This window comes from Aegilops tauschii, chromosome 6, assembly GCF_002575655.3.
Source record: "Aegilops tauschii subsp. strangulata cultivar AL8/78 chromosome 6, Aet v6.0, whole genome shotgun sequence".
NCBI lineage: Eukaryota > Viridiplantae > Streptophyta > Magnoliopsida > Poales > Poaceae > Aegilops > Aegilops tauschii.
Genome location: NC_053040.3, coordinates 281,990,792 through 282,010,471, shown reverse-complemented (window position 1 = coordinate 282,010,471; position 19,680 = coordinate 281,990,792). Strand labels below are relative to the sequence as shown.

Sequence of the window (19,680 nt, the reverse complement as noted above, 5' to 3'; positions counted from 1 at the left end):
TGTAACCAGTTTCTTCAAACTATGTACTTACACTTCAATTATTTTTACTCCCGTTGAAATCATAACCAATTTGTCATCAATCACCAAAAAAGGGGAGATTGTAAGTGCATCAAGTGCCTCTTAGTGGTTTTGGAGTATTGAAGACAAATAGGTTCCTAGAAGATTTGGTTTAACACATGAAAGACGACCCCTAAAAATGAATTTCTTCAAGTGAAGAATTTGGTGATGAAATTGGTACGGCCTTTGAAGAAATTGATGTGAAGACTTTGAAGCTTGAAGACTTCTGTTTTCATAGTTTCTTTTCTTCTTTGAGTCACAAGAAAAACCGTATTGTTAGGGGGGTCTAGTTGAAACATATTTCACATTTCCAAAGTGATGCTCAAACCTACTCAAACCCATACACAAAAGCCACTTCGAGTGAAGTCTTTGGAAATCTCCAGTACAGCTGACGCATTTGCTAGTGACAGTGACAAAGTTCATCTGGTCGTTGACGAATTTGTTCACACTGAGGAGTTAGGAAATTGAGTGCCGCAGCAAATTTGAGAGTTCAAATTCCGACCGTTGATGCACCGCGTGCCAGCTGTCGAGTGGATTTTTATCCTGACATTCGCATGATGGGTCAGCGAGGAAATGGGAACAGCGGCTTAAGCCATTAGGTGTAGGCGCTTTCCAGAGGTGAAAGATTTACGTTCTTCCTATTTGACCCGCACGGTCGAATCAGAGAAGGGCATTTATGACAATTCATGTTGGCTGCACCCTGGCTATAAATAGCCGCCCCCACAACCATTTGTTGGTTGGCTGCTCCGAGAGAACTTGACACTTGTCATTTGAGAGCAACCCATCCTCTGGCAACTTTGAGAGAATCCTAAGTGAAGAAAAGCCCAGAGCCAAAGTGATTGGGCATCACTGAAGAGATTGATGTGTGTGATCCGACGCCTGTTACCTTTGAAGACTGTCATTTTTCCAGACGGTTAGGCGTGAAGTTCTGAGTACACCAAAAGTCATTGTGGTGCACCGGTGAACAAGTCTGTGAAGGTTTTGGAAGTCTACCTTGAAAACTTACCACGAGCGATTGAGAGAGGTCTGCAGACCTTAGCTCAAGAGGAATATGATGAGGACTGTGTGTTCTCTGAACTGCGACTCAGCCGTCTCAACCCTGGAACTGGTTGTCTTCACCGAGCCAACCTAGTTTTTTCCTCGCCCTCTCTTACATTATGCCGCTGCTGAAGAATTTGTGCTTGTGTCGGCGGGATACTCCTGCCTTCAAAAATATGGGGGGAGGGGGGGAGGGGTTCATACAAGCAAATTAACCCAAGCGCTGGTCTACAAGAGTGATGTCAAGTTTCATGGACTTTTTTACGGTATGTTGCATTGGATTTTCAATACAAAATTGAGGATTGAATCCTATTTTCAGGTGTTCCTGCAAAGGATAACAAAAAGAACCGACATCAAAAGAATTGATCAAAATTTGTACTAGATGTTTTTCCCTAATCTGTGGTACACAGCAGCTACTCACTCGCTTTGGTCTCTCTTCTAACACTACTGAAGTCACCGGTGATGGCACAAAGCAATTCCCATCTACTGAGATCTCTCGACGACTGAACAAGTATCATCTACACTACATCTGTTGCCTCAGGCCGAACTACCAGAAATATAGTCCATCTGCGGACCTGTTGTGCAATTTCAGTCATTTCAGTTGTAGCCACTGAGGCACGATCGTCAGGGTTTACTGAAAATGCTACATATTTACGCCAGGGAGAGTATTAGCTAGATTAGATCACTCCAAACAGAAGAATCGCCTTCGCCGCATCGAGCATGTACATCCTTGAGCCTCTCGACGGACTTGCATATGCCACTGCAGCTCCAATCAAAGGATGCCACACAGATATTGCCAGCTTGCCCTTTCCACTCACAATCTGCAGAGATGTCAATGCACAATTATAAGAGGTTAGAGAAGTATACATAAGTGTTTTTTATGGTGAGGAGACAGACCTGGTGGAGTTCCACAGCACATGTTCCTTTCATCAATATGATTAACCTCTAACCCAATAAACCATGACCCAAGTGATACATCTTCGTTCGCATACTTGTGTAAGATAGGTCTGACAAAATCAAAAGGCATCATCAGATTGACTTTAATTTTTATCTGGAGGACCATTTTATGACATGACCATCAATGGAACATACTGATTTATTGAGATATAGGTCGCAAGATCTTTTGAGATGGCATATATCTGTCCAGTAGCATGGCGAAAATACTTGTTTCCGTCCTCCCCAAATTTCCAGGCCTCAGGTTCATGGTACTTCAGATTCCTACATGACAAGCGCAGGTTCAAGCGTAGTTTGTACCCCAAAGCTAGAATTTAATTGCAAGACAGTCTAGTTAACATTACTTGTCAGCAAGAACTGGGCCTGACTTCATGCAGCCAATATAAGTTCTTGGTTTCGCTTTATGCCTCGCAAGGGTAGTGGCAAGCATTCCTGTTTTTCCATGTGCAGCGTACCAGTAAGGTGATAAACAGAAGTCGGGTTTTTTTTCTGAAAGAAGGCAATAACATCAAAGAAATAAAATGCACCTAAGTTCACATGCACATCATCATCGACCTTGACGAAGAAGTCAGCATCCCAAATGCCCACGGCCGTGGAGAAGAAGATTTTTGTCTTTGCGGAGAGTTCATGATACCCCTCGACATGGTCCTGAATGATAAATGAACAACACCAACAGGTAACATGGTCAGTGCTACTAAAAATTTCTAATAGAAGTATGGTTTGATCGGTGTCATAACATCACTGAAGGATACAGCCTTACCAGTCTAAGAAAGTCATGATGTTGTGCATCTTCTGCATCTATTGCTTTGTCCAATATACTATTGGATGTAGCACTGCACAATCACCAAAACCGTTCACATTTTGCAAGGAACTAGTACCAGATTTTCAAGCGGACAGGAATAGCAACATAGAACAACCCTAATATTAACACCTCTGTTCTATAGAACTAGATGATACCCCGCATGTTGTTGCGGAAATATTGCAACATATTTAAATGTGATTCGTTGTATGAAACATGAATATTTGAAGTAATAATATGAAAGGCCAGAACTGAAAATACATATAATTTATTATGTTTGAGTACTATATAGTTGTAGAATGTGTATTAAATATAAATAACATAATAGAATGAAAATTCTCATGTATATTTGCATGTTGAGATAAGACTTTTTTTCATGCATGTTTCATGATGAAGTGGCATGCTTGCATGTTGAGAGACATATGGTAGTGGAGGTGGGCCTTTTCTCATGCATGTTGTGCGATGATGTGGCATGCTTGCATGTTGAGAGAAATAGTTAGTGGGGGCTAGCTATTTAGATATAAAAGATAAGGAAGATGGATTAAATCAGAGTTGTGTCGATGAATCATCCATTGCAACCAAGGGAGGTGAGGTGTCTGATGGCAAATTGACAACTAGCAACTTAGCAAGAGACTTGTGCATGTCTTACCCCAAATTTGGTGAAAATTATTATAGCTTATTCATGGATGCCTGCAACTCCACCTATGTTGTCTCAATGTAGCCGGTCCCAAGCCTGGGTAAAGGAGGAGGATTGTGATAGGCTTGGCGAGCCAACGTCAAAACGCAGCCACTCTTACGGAGATGAAACCTAGAAGAACACCGTTGGGGCGTAACCCTCTTAGCGAGACGCCATATCGGAACCCGGGTGTAATGTTAAACGGCAAGGCCCGGGCCGTCACCCCCTTGGTGGTGCGCCATATCTTGATCTGATACGGTGATAAGTGAGCAAGGATCGCGTCGTCGCATCCTTAGTGGCACGCTATATCGACGCCCGGGTGTAGTGAAAAAATGAGCAAGGGTCTTCGCATTTGGCTCGACAAGTGCGAAGAGCAAGACAGCTAGCCGAGCCTAGTAGGATCCACATAGATGGCTGGAATGTAGGGAGTGTAAGTTACGGGAATTAGTGGATGCAGCGGTGAGGAGGGATGTTGACATCCTATGTGTCGAAAATACCAAATGGAAGGGACACAAGGCGAAGGAGGTAGAGGATACCAGCTTCAAGTTGTGGTACACGGGGACAACTACAAACAGAAACGGAGTAGGCATCTTGATCAACAAGAGCCTCAAGTATGGAGTGGTAGCCATCAAGGGGCAAGGGGACCGGATTATCTTGGTCAAGCTGGTCGTTGGGAACTTAGTTCGCACTGTTATCAGGTCTTATGCCCCGCAAGTAGGCCATAGTGAGAGCACCAAGAGGGAGTTCTGGGAAGGCTTGGGGGAAACTTAGTTCGCATTGTTATCAGGGCTTATGCCCTGCAAGTAGGCCACAATGAGAGCACCATGAGGGAATCTAGGAAGGCTTGGGGGACATGGTTAGGAGTGTACCTATTGGCGAGAAGCTCTTCATAGGAGGAGACCTCAATGACCACGCGGGTACATCTAACATAGGTTTTGAAGGGATGCATGGGGGCTTTGGATATGGCAGCAGGAATCAAAAAAGAGAGGATATTTTAAGCTTCGCCTTAGCCTACGGATAGTAGCTAACACCCTCTTTAGAAAGAGAAAATGAAGGTGGAGTATATTAGTACCAATCTTCAAGAACAAGGGGGGTGTTCAAAGTTGTACTAATTACCGTGGAATTAAGCTAATGAGCCATACAATGAAGCTATGGGAGAGAGTCATTGAGCACCGCTTAAGAAGAATGACAAGCGTGACCAAAAATCAGTTTGGTTTCATGCATGGGAGGTCGACTATGGAAACCATTTTCTTGGTACGACAACTTATGGAGAGATACAAGGAGTAAACAAGGACCTGCATATGGTGTTCATTGACTTTGAGAAGGCCTACGATAGGATGCCGCGGAATGTCATGTGGTGGGCTTGGAGAAACACAAAGTCCCAACAAAGTACATTACCCTCATCAAGGACACGTACGATAATGTTGTGACAAGTGTTCGACTAAGTGATGGCGGCACTAATGACTTTCCAATTAAAATAGGACTACACCAGGCGTCAGTTTTGAGCCCTTATCTTTTTTGCTTTGGTGATGAATGAGGGCACAAGGGATATACAAGGAGATATCCCATGGTGTATGCTCTTTGCGGATGATGTGGTGCTAGTCAACGATAGTGGGACGGGGGTTAATAGAAAGTTAGAGTTGTGGAGACAAACTTTAGAATCGGAAGGTTTTAGGCTTAGTAGAACAAAACTGAGTACATGAGGTGTGGTGTCAATACTACTAGGCACGAGGAGGAAGTTGGCCTTGGTGGGCAAGCGGTACCTCAGAAGAACACCTTTCAATATTTTGGGTCAATGTTGCAAAAGGATGAAGATGTCAGCCATCGAACCAAAACTGGATGGATGAAGTGGCGCCAAGCTTCTGGCGTTCTGTGTAATAAGAGAGTGCCACAAAAGCTAGAAGGCAGGTTCTATAAAACGGCAAATCAACCTACAATGTTGTATGCCGCTGAATGTTGGCCAACCAAAAGGCGACATGTCCAACAGCTAGGTGTAGCAGAGATGCACATGTTGAGATGGATATGTGGCGACTCAAGAAAGAATCGGATCTGGAATGATGATATACATGATGGAGTTGGGGTGGCCAATTGAAGAGAAGCTTGTCCAACATTGTTTGGGATGGTTTGGGCATATACAACGCAGGCCTCCAGAAGCGCCAGTGCACAGCAGACGGTTAAGGCATGTTGATAATGTCAAGAGAGGTCGGGGTAGACCAAACTTGACATGAGAGTAGTCTGTAAAGTGAGATCTGAAGAACTGGAATATCACCAATGATTTAGCCATGGACAGGGGTGCGTAGAAGTTGGCTATCCATGGAACCATGATTTGGTTTCAATATCTTATGGGTCTCAACTCTAGCCTATCCCAACTTGTTTTGGGCTGAAAGGCTTTGTTGTTGTTGTTGTTTTGTTGTCATAGATGCCTGCAGGAATGCTTTCTAAAACAGACGAGAAAGAATCATCCAAATTATATGATTGCAGGCTCTAGGCAGAGAATTTTGCAACACCAGAGATGATTAAACAGTAAAAATGACCTGGGGGCAAGAAGAACCACTTGTTTACCTATGGCCTATAGTGAAGCGTATAACTATTCCCTTCTGTTCTTCAAGCTGCAGCAGCTTCTCACCTAAATGAAGAAGAGAACTTTAGTAAAAACAAAATAGTGGACTATGACAACATTTGGAATTCAATAACAATGTAATGAATATCAAGGTGGTTATAAAAGTTATTATTCAATAACAATGTAATAAATGCAGAAGAGAACTTTAGTAAAAACAAAATAGTGGACTATGACAACATTTGGAATTCAATAACAATGTTATAAAGGTTATGGTTGACATAACAAAGAAGAAAAGGAAAAGTATATACAGTATGCACATTTACTTGAATAACTTTTGCTACAAGGAAAAACCATCAATTTAGAGCTTGCTGGCCCGGCTTAGACCTATGTGACGAATCATTGGCCTAAAAAAGATACATGGGAATTATATCCTTAAATGATAATGTTGACACCCAATTTTGACATGGTCAAGAACTTAATTAAGATGGCCTCAAATGGAGAAGTGATCTACATGAAAAAGTTTCGTCTTGTCGACATGGACGTCTTTCAAGTTTGGGCCATCATCATCCGATCTCATCTCAAGGGCCGAAACTATGCTCAAATTACTAAGATTTTGTATTCAGAGTATTGTTCGGCCAATTAAGCCTCCAAGACGGCCTCTTATGAGAAAAGTTTCTACACGGATTGTCTTCGTCTCGTCGAAACGAACGATTTTGATATAAAAAACGTCTCAATCGGTGTCCGTATGCATAAGTTAGAGCCAAAACGGTGTGCTGCAGAAGTCTGCCCTGGAAGTTCCGGGCAAAACTTCCGAGGAGGCTCCGGGCTAAACCGAAAGTTTGCACATGGTGCGCCCCGAAAACTGGAGTTTTAACATTATTTGCACATTTGCGGGTCCGAATTCAACATCAATGTGACCTCGGATGAAAAAGTGATCAACTGAAGAGTTTTTCTCCATTGCAAGATCTACAACTTTGTTTTTGGGACCATCGTGATCCGAAGTGGTATGCGACCTGCAGTTTCAGTGCAAGAGGGCTACTTGATATAATATGAGCCCGGAAGTTCTGGCCCTCGTAGTCCGAGTTAGGGTAACTTTTGACGATTTGGACGTGATTTGAGTCCTTTTCTTGTACAGGAAGTCCAGCCGCCTCATATATATGTAAAGGGTGACGGCCGATTAAACAACACACAATCGAACAAATCAATCTATCACTTTTTACCTTTACCTTTATCTTCTCCCTTGTTCTTCTTCTTCCTCGTTCTTCGTCTGTTCTTCTAGTTGCAGGGCGGCAATCCACAAGGCCCTAGGGGCGATCAAGTCGATCCTAGGGCAGCCCATAGCCACCGCGCGCCCTGACGGGGTCCCTCCCGGGCGTGTGAGGTTTCGGGTCTACAAAAGTGCCCGCCAGATTGCTTGCGAACCGCGCTTCCGGACGGGTCTCCTTCGACGTGAGCTGCTGTGCATCACCCCCGGCGTTGAGGGTACACGGTAACGTGTTCGTGTGCGAACAGATAAAAAACAAATGTCACATTTTTACCAAGTTCGAGCGACGTCTTCGTAGCCGTTTGATACTACGCACAAATCTTGGCGCTCTCCACTTGGCACATCATCGCCAGGGGTTCCTCGCTTCAGGGCGGAACTATGCATGGATTTCGAGTCGCTCGACTAGTCACAGTTCCAGGGCCGACTCAGCCTCTCGACTCGACTCCTGGGATGAGTCGAGCGACTCGCGCGACTAGTCTCGACTAGTCACGACTAGTCGCGGTTTTTGGGTCGAACGACTCAAGGCAGCGCTGGATCTGGAGCACTCTCCCGCCGCCGTGCTGCTGATGCTGCTGCTGTGCTGCCTCGCTGCTGCTGCCGCTTCTGCGCCCCCGCTGCAGCGCTGGCCGCCGCTGCTGCTGCTGCTGAAGCTGCAGCTGCAAGAGGAGCGGGCTGGGAGGAGCGGTGGCAAGAGAGCTGCTGCGGGGGAGTTGAGAGATCCATCGCTGGGAGGAGTGGTGGACTGGTGGCAAGAGAGTGGCAGCAGAATGTGTGGCGGCTGTGGTGAGGGAGGAGGGAGTGTGGATGGTGGATTAGGTCACGGGAGGAGTATATAGCTACTAGATGGGCTTTTGGGCCACAGGGAAGTGCATAACTAGTGGCCCATCTCTCAGTTGGCCCTGGTTACTGCTGCTGGTGGTGTGCTCCTCCCCTCCTCCCCTGGTTGCTGCTGCTGCTGTGCACTTGTGCTCCTCCCCTGACTGCCTGCTGCTTAACTCACGTCGACTCGTCGCCATGTCGACTCGTCGACCGTGAGTCTAGACTAGTCACGACTAGTCTAGAGTCGCCCCCTCCAAGCGACCCGTCGACTCATCGACTCGAAAACATTGGAACTATGCGAACGAGGCTCCAATCACACCCACCCAGTCGCCGCCACCCATTTCGCCCCCATTTCCCACTGATTCTTCCATCTCCTCGCCTTTTTTTGCGGGTGAAAAAAAAAAGTATCCTTGTGTGCCCGTATTCTGTCCAGTGAGCTCAGTGACCCTTGGTCGTGTTTTGATGATCTGATCTTGCACTGCCAACATGTTTATGTGCTTACGTCATCGTCGTTGGTAACATCTTTTCTAAAAGAGGCCCATGCAGAATGCAGCCCATGAGCGCATTCAGAAGACACTTCATAGCCACTGCGCATACCAAGTGAGTGTCCATTGGTGCAAGAATTGGTACGTTCCTGCAAGATTTGTCAATGGAACAAGACCGAGACTCTTCACCCTGCTGGTCTGCTTCAGCCTCTGATGGTGCCCTCAACGGTCTGGTTGGATATCTCAATGGATTTTATTGAGGCCCTTCCTTGTGTCCATGGCAAGACAGTGATCCTTTCTGTTGTCGATCTCTTCTCTAAATATGCACACTTCATACCATTGGCACATCTGTACACTGCTATCTCGATGGCCAGAGCTTTCTTTGACGGTATTGTTCAGCTCCATGGGCTTCCATAGTCCATTGTATCATTCCTCGCTTTATGACACTCCCTTCAAGGTGGTCTACGGCCATGACCTTCCTGCTCTACCGACTTATAACAAGGGCGAAGCCAAAGTTGAGTCAGTAGGGACCGCTTTGCAAGAACATGATCAGTTTCTTCAGGAGGTTCGTGAGCGTCTGCTTCAGGCCCAACAAGGCAACAACGCAGCAAGAAGTACTACGATGAGCATCATCGGGATCCTTCCTTTGATGTTGGTGAGTGGGCATGGCAGCGCCTTCACCACAGGCAAGCTGCTTCATTGTCAGGCCATACACGTGGCAAGTTAGCTCAGCGCTTTTATGGACCTTACAAGATTCTGGAGCATGTTGGTTCTATTGCCTACAAGCTGGATCTCCCTGAAGGCTCTCGTCTACATGATGTCTTCCATGTGAGCCTTTTGAAGAAATTACACGGTGTTGCTCCTTATGTGACAGCCACCATTGTCATTGATTCAGGATGGTCGCGTCATTCCAGAGCCTGCCAAAGTACTAAGCTCAAGCATACGCAGAGTGAAGCATGTGCTTGTTCAATGGGTAGGTTCTTTGGAAATGGATGCCACTTGGGAGCCCCCTGCTGACTTCATCAAGCAATATCCAGATTATCAGCTCGAGGACGAGCTTCTTGTCGATGAAGGGAGAGATGTTATGTGGGTTCCTTATGTTAAACGGAAGGCAGCAGGGGCAGGTTAGGCTGTAGCTAGACAAGGGCAGTTTGATGTCCGGGGTATGCCTCTGTTTTGGTAGTCTTCAGGTTGTTAAGGTAATCTAGTTTGTATCAGATTCCAATTAGAGTCCAGGATATGCCAAAGTCCAGGATATTCCAATTATAATCAATAAAGTCTAGTTTCCCTAATCCATGTTCTCTATCTCTAATCCCCACTGCCTTCTGCTACTGCACGACGGCACCGCCTCGCCGACGAACCGTCGGCCCCCAAGCACCTCCAGGCCACTGGATCGCCCTCAGATCTAGGGGCTGTTCCACAGTGCCATATGCTTAATCAGGTGCATGTGCGGAAACATGGTCTGATAAATGTATTCAATCACGGCATGATAGTGTAAACGATGGTGACTGCAGAAATAAAACAGTCAACAAAAAGAGAGATGTTGCTTCTAACTGCAAACAAATGGTTTTTTGGTGAGCTCTTTTATGGTACCCTGTATTGAATAACAATACGCTAACTAGATCATCAACATCCAAATTCAGTAACCACAAACATGCTATTATTCATCGCAATTAACACCAAAGTATTACCAACCTTGAGGCATCCATGTCTCCCTGACTGAATCACGACGCTTGCGGCTACTGAAAGCGGTGTTAACTCCAACGACAACGAATGCTTTTTTCCTTGATTGACTAGTTTCTGAAGTTACTGGCACACCAGAACGGACCAGTTCCAACGTGCTTCGCTTTGCTGCAAGCTCCATCTGCAGCGTTGAGATTGACTTATCCAACAATCTACCACAAACAATCCGAAGAAGAAAAAAAATCAGATACAAGTAACCACAATACAGTTGAACTCTTAGATTTAACACTGGATGGGGTCAAATGAGCTCACTGTATGGCTTCATGGGTCCTGGTTACCTCTCCCATTATATCCTTGTGCTCCCCATGCTTCTGCAATCCAATTGTAAATTAGACAGTTCAAGGAAAAAGCAGTATAAAACTTGATAAATCATGCAAATTTACTGAATTTGGAAACCCACCCTCTTTGTATTGCAATCCTCTGACACAAGTTGCAACTCCTGGTCTTGTCTCCTGTGTTGGGACATGATGTGGTTATTGGTATTTGGTGCTGTCCAGAAGCTGTAAAAGCACCGGTAAGGATTCGTCAATAAATTCCAAAGAGCAACAACAAACAAGTATTTCATCTTCAAAATGTATAACTTGAATTCCCTTGGAGATTAGGAACCAAAATTATCCTTACTCTTTGTTATTTGTTTCAATTACAGCCCTTTCTAAAGATCAACTGAACAACCTTCAACTTGAATCCCAATAAATTTATATTTAGCTACAATTTCTGTCAAGATAAAATCTCTGAGGGAGAATAACTTTGACAGCGCAAGGACAAACATGTACTTATTCCAAATCCAAGCTTTACTAATAGAAAGTAAATCCACACTTCAAGAGAGAGAGAGAGAGGGGGGGGGGAGAGAGAGTAGGAATCCACCCAAAAGTGTTCGTCACTCCATCTAGTCTTGCACATGTATACTAGCTCAGTAGTACGCGACCTAAATGAACATTCACTTATAAAAAAGGCAAGCTCTTCAGCATAGATCTCACACGGGCGTTTAATTATTAGGCTGGCTGCAAGTAGCAGGACATTCTTCGAACAAAGAAAATGCAGTGGCGAGCTTGTATCTACTATATCTAAATAGGAGCCCCCCACTAGCTGATTTTCATGCGCTCTCACGTGTCCACGTCACCATAAATTCTTTCAGCCGTTTGATTGACCACAAGTGGCTCAGGTCTGCAGCCCAAGAGTTGATCCCCCCTTGCTCCACGTACCTCCCGTTAGCTCCTCCTTCCTGGGCTCCTCGCCTCCCGAGAACGCAGCATGGATGCTTCAACTCTTTAATTTCCTCTTCAACTCCCCCAATTCATGTGTCGTCCTCTTCTCCTACCATCCCTGCCAAAGTTCCAAATCCTAAATTCATTCCTGCTATATATGCATCCGATCTTAGGAGTGAAGACCAGTACTGATATGTGTATGCATCACACCAATCCGCTTCACGATGATTGAAGCCAATGCAAGCCAGTAAGTAGCCGTAGTCTTGCACATGCTATTTTGGGTTCAGATATATTATATCACTGGAGGCTATATATTGATCACTTCAATTTCTACCTTCAGTTTCGCAGGCTATACTACCCAGCTAAATTACTCTACGTCTATGAACTGTTCTAAAAATCGGCCGACTCATCAGTTAACTGACCAGTTAATCGCTGCTTGGAGGCACACCGATTATACACCCTATTGGGCAAGTTAACTTTTTTTGAGACAAATACGGTGAGTTAACTGGCCAGGGGGATTAACCGGTCTGACAAGCCCATTAATCGGGTGTCAGACCAAGAAATGGGGCATCTCCGATTAACTGACGCTGGTGGGGTCAACAAAACCGAAAATCTTCTGCCCGTGACTCTCCCAGCAATCCCAAGCCTAGGGCTGTGGGATTTGGGCGTGCTCCCCCCCCCCCCCCCCCCCCCCCCGGCAGCATGAGCTTGCCTTCCCGTTGGCCGGAACCATCGCCTGCACCGCTGCAGTCTCCGTCGCCGCCTCAAACCGTCGTGTGACGTGTCCCGTCCGACATGCACTGCTGTTGTGTCCACCGCCTCCCTGACCGCCATGCATCAACTCACCATTGACCTTCGCCACCTCCCCAGCCGCAGTGCATCGCCCCCCTCCCTTCCGACGCTGCTGCGTCCGCTGCCTCCCCAAGCCACCAGAACATTGCCTCCACTGCTGCCCTCGCCATAGCCTCCCCAAGCAGCAAGCTCCTCTGCTTTAGGACTTCTACATGGTGATGGTGCTATGTTGCCGCTGCTGCCCACTTGCTCCTCCTCTGTTTGCTATGTTGTTGCTGCTGCTGATCCTCTCTCCTCTGCTTGCTATTTTGCTGCTGAACCTACCGATAAATTCAGTTAATAGGGCGATGACATTTATCCCTACTCATACACTTGGTGCGGAGGTTGAATATTGCGACCTTAAATTTCAACAGTCTCCCGAATGCAACAGATAATAAGCAAAAGAAAAATTATCGCTAAACTCCCATCGCTAGCCATGCCCCATAAACCGCAATTAGTACTGCATGCGGTGAATATAGGATCGAAATACATCTACCTAGCTATTAACACGGGAGGTGAATGAGGAAACTACTTGATAACGATGAAATTAAGAGTCGGACCACTAGGTCCCTTAATCTCCCTGGACAAATATATCTCCACCGATTCTCTAACAAAATCCCACCGACTATTCTCTCTCTCTCTCTCTCTCTCTCTCTCTCTCTCTCTCTCTCTCTCTCTCTCTCTCTCTCTCTCGATCTCTCTCTCTCGACCTGCACACTGCTACCTGCTGTGATAATACTTAATTGTTTGCGTCACCGATTTGTTCACATCTGCAGTCGACCGCCATGGTGAGCGGTGGCAGCGCCGCGGCCTTGAATGCGGCGACCCGCGTCCCTGGCCGGTCAGGTCTCCGACGAGCACCACTCCCACGGCAAGTCACCGACCTTGGTCTAGATCATCCAGTTCGCGGCTGGTGTGCTTCCAAGAAAGGTGCCCTCATGGTGGTGCTCACGGACCAGTGCGTGGTCGCCAAGGGATTCTGCAGCGCGCCCTACGGCCTCCATGGTGCGGACGCTGGCACGGGTAGACCCATACGCATGGGTGGGTGACGCCGGGCGTGAGTGCCCCTGCCTGGCCTGGGTATTGCTCAATAGTATCTGTACTGATTTTATGATTTACTGAAAGAGGGTCATGTTTTCTGACCTTTTTTCTTATCTGCTCACGTATTTTTATGCAATGGAAAACATATTGATTTTCTTATTCCAGGTACTGCAGTTCTAGATTGGTAACTATACCTTTTTTCTTTTGCAATGAGCTATACATTAACCCTTTTTGTATGATTCATACTGGATTGATTTATTTTCCAGCCATTCGCTGTTGTTTGCCAAACGTTTCTACAGTGGAGCACATTTAGTCATTTGTGCACCTACATCTGTGTAATCCGGATTATATATTTGATATTTTTCTTCAAAACTGCAATCTTCATTTTTGGTGACACCATTGGTTTAATGCCAAAATATGTGTGAACACTTTTATGTGCATTTAGATATTGTGACAGGATTAATAAATTTAATATTGCATGGCTACACCCATGAAGCCTCACTTTGACTGTTTAGTGAACTATGTCTGTGGTCACTGGTTAGTAGAGCAGGAAAAAAAATAAGTCATGCACGAGCCTAATGTTTGTGATCCTGAATCTAAATATTTTTCTAAAATTATTATCCTTTTAGAGATTGCTTTTGCATAAGATTTTCCATGTGCACTATCGTTAATTTCTACAAAGTCCCGCTGCAACGCGCGGGGTTTCCTCTAGTTGTATATGAATTTGATTGCCATGGATCTTCACTCGGACTTGGGGGAGTTAATTTTGCTGTCTCAATTTCATTTGCAATTCTAATTAGTTGTGGTAGACGATAGGTTAAACCACGTGTCGGCTTGTCTCCCTTCCCTGCCACGACAGGCCCCCAAGGGCCCAAGACACCCTCGGGACATCAGAAGATTCGCCACTGCCTCAGGAGGAGGAATACCGCCATGTCACATATCAGAGTAAGGAAGGACTCTACAAATAAGGAAGAAAAGACCCTGCACGTGTCATACACCCACGTAAGGGCCAGACTCCAAGCTCTACACGCCCTATGCACCGACATGGAGGCCTTCAAGTTGTGCTATGTAAGGGCCACCAGGATCATCATAGAGGGGGACCTTCTCTGCACCATTGTAGTCTAGACCACCTAGAAAGGACTCCGGCGCTTATCGTCCGAATCTCCACCATCTCATCTCGACAAGGCACTCCGTCTCATCGAGATCCTCTCTCGACATTGTAATCTTTTGTACTCTCCATATATATAAGTAAAGAGAAAGGCAGGAAGTAGAGCTTTTACCCACATTGGGGGCCAGAACCTGGGTATATTGTATGTTTGTGTGATCCGTGTCCAAAGACCCCCTGGTCTCCTGACGTGGCGTCCCCTCGACAACAAAATCCACGTACTCCCCCTTGAACCGCTATTAGGATCGATGAAACAGCCCTCGACAGTTACCACTTCACGTTCAGATGTATTGTTCCCAGTTGTGGTTGATCCTTTTGTGCAAAAAAGTATATTTGATTTATTCCTAATAGATGGATGTTATTTCCCTTGCCTTTCAGCAATATCATTCTGGCCTAGTGGCACGCTCACCAAGTGTTTGTACAATGACAAACCTCCAAGATCAAATGTATTACCGATACATATTTTCCTGCCAGATGTTTATCATTGATACTGCAATAACGGAGTACGAATTCTGTACGGGCTTCTTTTTTATGTCTTTCTTAGTGCTACTGATTATCACCTCATCCTCCATGCCTGGTGCCCTCTTTATAGTAAGTTAGTAACTTCTCTATTTTCAGGTCTGTTCCTATGAACCATTGTACTATTTGTCATATCTGTACATGTGCAGTTATATGTTTATATATTATTATTTTTTGTTTCTCTTGGTCCCCATATGTATCGATGTGAAGAATTCAAATTTAATCTAATCTACATGTCCATGTCACGAAACAGCCCTTCCCTTAATTAAATAGTCCATTATTAGGTGCTTTCTTTGTTGTTTGTTCAATATCAAAGTATCCAACTACGACATGATCAGGTTGCAAGAAACAATTTACCTCCCTGTTCATGCTCATGTGGTCTCAAATTAAATGTATTTTTCACTTTCTTCCAGACCCAAAGTGGTCGGACCCTTCCCCGGACCCTGCACAAGCGGGAGCACGCACACAGGGATGCCCCTTTTTCCATTAAAAGGTCAAATATATGCGGCAATTTTCTTTTCATGTTCATGTTTTAAACTTCTATGATAAGATCCAATACCGTCAACCCATTTGACCTTTTGTCGTATCTGTTTTATCTTGCATACTACTCCCTCCGTTCCAAATTACTCGTCGTGGTTTTAGTTCAAATTTGAACTAAAACCATGACGAGTAATTTGGAACGGAGGGAGTATGTTCCTTTTGCGATTCAATTCTAGGGAACTGCCTATATATGGCGGCAGTTGCAGGTGTTGCTCCTCTCTTCATGTTGTCAACATGTTTTCCTTTCTTAGCTGAGGGCCTACAGGAACAAGCTGGCAATTAATATGCTATACCATTTTGACCCACAGGTAGATAAACAAGTTGGCATGCTTCTTGAGATTCGCCTGCTTTAGGCGATTTATGAATTTGACACAGATATTTGCACTTTTCTTCCTAATGGCACCACAAGTACTTAAGTGGAGTGTTTTGATTTGTTCAAATGTTTGAGAAGCATCTATTTAGTATTCACATAATCTTTAGGAACTTATCAACCAGAAATTCAGCGGCAACCCGCGAGGTATCTTCTACTAGTTCGATGATGAAACATGAGTTCCCAAAACGTAACATGCACCAGTCCACATCAGAACGCGATCTCCGGTGTTCTAAATAAGAAATGCGAGCTTTCCACCAACCCCGGATCCCCATGAGCTCAAGAGGAGAGAACAAAGAGAAAGAGACAGATTAAAATCCAATCTCCCTCCAGAAAACAAATCTCAGCACGCCATTGGCTAGAGGTGGGACAAAACAAACTTGGTCAACCTGGAGCGGTCAAAAACCAAGAGAAAAATCGCGCAAGCTTTTGACAGCCGTCCGAGCCTCGCCGTCATTAGCCCCAGCAATCCCTCCAATAAGAGAGGAGCGCGCGGCGAGATCTAATGGCTCCTGCGGACATAGAGAAGGGCATGGAGGGAGAGAGTGAGAGAGACCCACCGGTTGGTGAAGAGCATGCCGAGCCCGAAGCTGAAGGCGCAGAGCAGCAGCAGCCTCCACCTCGCAGACGACCTCCTGTCGAGCGCCCCGCCCTTCCCCTTCATCGGCTCTCGCTCGCGCCCAATCAATCAATCAGTCCCGCCGCTGAATCTCGTCCTCGAGCGAACGAGTAAGCGAACCCGAGCCGACCTTCTTCCTCGACTCAGCGGCAAAGGGGAGATTCGAGACTCCCTGTGGAGCTAGGCCGAACTCGCGCGGAGATTCGTCGGAGAAGGCAGACGGCGGTCACCAGCAGGTCGAGGGGGAGGAGGAGGAAAGCTGGGCTGGCCGAGTTTGTTTAGCTGTCTGAAATTCTGAAACGGGGAGCGTGGTGGGCGGCCTGTTTTGTTGGTCTTCTCACGTAACTTTTGAGAAAAAACATTTTTGTTTTTATTTTTATTTCCGTCTTTCTTTTTCTTCTCAAAAAAGATAGGCGAGCTGTTCTCTTCTCTACATTTGCATTATGTTGGCCAGCAGCTTTTTTTAGAACTGTCATCTAATCACTTTATTTATTTATAAAAAACAGGTGGAACAATATCAATCCGATTGCACAGCATGATCAACATACTAAGGCATGATTGCATATACTCCCAAGATTTTGTGATTGCATGATAAATTTATTTTTTATAAAGGAATATACTAATATCAAAAAGATATCACATACACCCGGTCTCTGCAACAATAAAAATGTCTAGAACTAGTCTAGACATGAAGAAAAGTAGGAAACACACAGCCAAAAAGAAAAAGAGAAAGGAAAGAGAAAATTAAAGAAACCCCGCCGGAGCGATCAGAGTCTCGCAGCAACATGAACAAACCACCACCTTTAACGACACCTATACTACATATAAGGAGGGTTCTCTGAAGCGACGTCTTCAAGAAGGTAACAATGCATAAGCGCTGTCGTCGCCATGTCTAACCGCAAAAGTCAGAACATGGGTTTTCACCCCGGAGAGGTCCGATCACCAGACAATGCCTTCAACAAGGAAACGACTAGAGAGCCATAATTGACAGGTACAACCAATGAAGGCTAGACCTAGGGTTTTCACCCTGGAAACCGAGACGCTGAGCTCAAAGAGCACCACCAAGAATGAAGTCATCCTTGTCGCCGCCCCCACTTGCCGAGCTGCTGCAATTCGCCAGTCGTCTGACTCATAGTCATCACGTGCACGATTCCGCAAACCGTATGCACACACTGAGTAGTGGATCGTCATCATCTTCCCATTCACTGCAAGTACTCCCTGGGACAGCCACCGATAGTAGCCAATCTGGACTCAACACGAGCATGCGAGATAATACCTTCACAACCCAACTGATCTTCAAACGCGACCGCCTTGAATCCCCATGTATACACTCTGGAATCGGGTCCATGGAGTTGCCGATGCCGATGTTTCCAGGATGGCAACAATCTTCGGTTGACAATCACCAAACACACCAGCATGCGGCCTTCTACGGCGTCGGCACTGCATCCGCATTCGAGGAGCACATCGTGGCAGATCCGGGCAGGAGGCGGTGTCCCTGTGTAGTACGAGCAGACCGTGTTGACGTATAATGTGCTGCCTAGTCTTTTCCATCAAATCGGTCTTTTGGTTGCATTGGCTAGAGCATGCACTTCTACATGGTATTAGAGCCAAAAGGTCTTGAGTTCAAGACCCGGCTGGCGCAATTAAATTGCAGCCCACTTTCGGTCCACGTTTAGGCATGAGGGAGCCACATGTGAGGGGGAGTGTTGACGTATAATGTGTTGCCTAGTCTCTTCCATCAGATCGGTTTTTTGGTTGCATTGACTAGAGCATGCACTTCTACAGACCGGAACCTTGTGATGACGCCACTAGGCCCGGCAGAGTCAACACAGTCGCGCCCGGAACCGTTGAGGTTCGGCGATGACATGGGCGAGTGATCTTGGATAGGATCGCCAATGCGATCTAGGGTCACGAGTCGGAGAAGAAGAATCAACGAGCGCTGCCGGCATCACCTGCGGGCGCACCGCACACCAGCAGCGTCCAATCGCCGTCTTCCACCAACTCGCCGCAGGGCCGCCGCCCTAGAAACCTCCGCCCATGGCCTCCATCGCCTCACACGAGGCAACCTCCGCTAGCAGAAGAACACTCGGCCACCCTTCAGTGGCGGGTCCGCTGCCACCGTGGCTCAGGCCCGCGGCATGGGAGAGACGATGGCGGGGACTGCTGGCGGCGGCGCTAGGTTTGGCTCCTGGCCCGTCACCTGGGGAGCGAACGAAGCGCTTTTTTAATGGATTCAATATCACCTTAAAAAAACTAAATTTAGTGTCTCCCAACATAGACATGTGCCGGTACATTAGCACTCTCTTTACAAATCTTGGTATGGATTCCTAAAAGTTTGTGGAGAGAATTCCTTATTTGGCCCTTTCTTAAAGTCTGCTTCCCTTTTTGGCCCTAAATTTTTTGTTCTTCCTTTTTTGACACTCAAACTTCATTTTGGGCTTTATGTGACACTTCCGTTAGTTTTGTCTAGTAACGGTGTTAAGTCTGACCTAAGAAGACCGTTTTACCCCTAGTATAGTATGTGACCAGATTATTTACGTGCAAGCGCAGAAGTAATGCGATATATTTTGTCGTGGTTAAATAAAAAACAGTACTATATGATGAATCTTTTTTTTGCGGGGATAAATAAATAATATGATGAGTGGAACAATGACAACCCATTCGTGCTCTACTGTAGCATATAAATCTGTAGAGATTAATATTACGGGCGATAGATTAGACCGTGACATATCAACAGGTGATGTGGCTGAGCTGTGTTCACACCTCAATTGTTGCACACGCTCATGCCATTGCGTTAATTGCAATTTGCAAGAAGTCAAGAGCACATTGACTCGTTCCGAAAAATGTGTCCATCGAGTCCAAATAATTATCTAAACTACTTACATGAATCGAGTCATTACCCATATATACACGATTAAATTGCTGCACACGCTCATGCCATTGTCCACCTAGCAACCCGTCGGCTTTGCCCTTACTAGCTGCCCTGACGTGCGTG

General features: G+C 45.8%; 1 protein-coding gene across 2 annotated transcripts; it reads right to left on the bottom strand.

The window, feature by feature from the left end:
* Positions 1–1,448: 1,448 nt before the first annotated feature.
* LOC109761444 (beta-1,3-galactosyltransferase 7) lies at positions 1,449–17,002 on the bottom strand. 2 transcript variants are annotated; one of them, XM_073501380.1, is made up of 12 exons: positions 16,627–16,981; positions 11,598–11,718; positions 10,796–10,895; positions 10,648–10,706; positions 10,348–10,547; positions 6,087–6,150; positions 2,810–2,882; positions 2,577–2,697; positions 2,394–2,481; positions 2,188–2,313; positions 1,993–2,102; positions 1,449–1,916 (listed from the first exon to the last, which is right to left on the bottom strand). In XM_073501380.1, exons 3-12 carry the CDS (start codon positions 10,859–10,861, stop codon positions 1,768–1,770), a joined length of 1,056 nt encoding a protein of 351 aa, XP_073357481.1. In that variant the 5' UTR covers positions 10,862–10,895; positions 11,598–11,718; positions 16,627–16,981; the 3' UTR covers positions 1,449–1,767. The 2 variants fall into 2 exon arrangements, with proteins under 2 accessions (XP_073357481.1, XP_020175847.1); XM_020320258.4 differs by lacking the exon at positions 11,598–11,718 and having other exon boundaries at positions 16,627–17,002.
* Between the last annotated feature and the right edge of the window lie 2,678 nt (positions 17,003–19,680).

Coding starts and splice junctions, on each gene's coding strand:
- LOC109761444 (XM_020320258.4), bottom strand. CDS start 16,730: ATGAAGGGGAAGGGCGGGGCGCTCGACAGGAGGTCGTCTGCGAGGTGG. Junction 6,151..10,347: donor GGAGACATGGATGCCTCAAG/GTTGGTAATACT, acceptor TTCTTCATTTAG/GTGAGAAGCTGCTGCAGCTT. Junction 2,103..2,187: donor ACCTATATCTCAATAAATCA/GTATGTTCCATT, acceptor TGATTTTGTCAG/ACCTATCTTACACAAGTATG.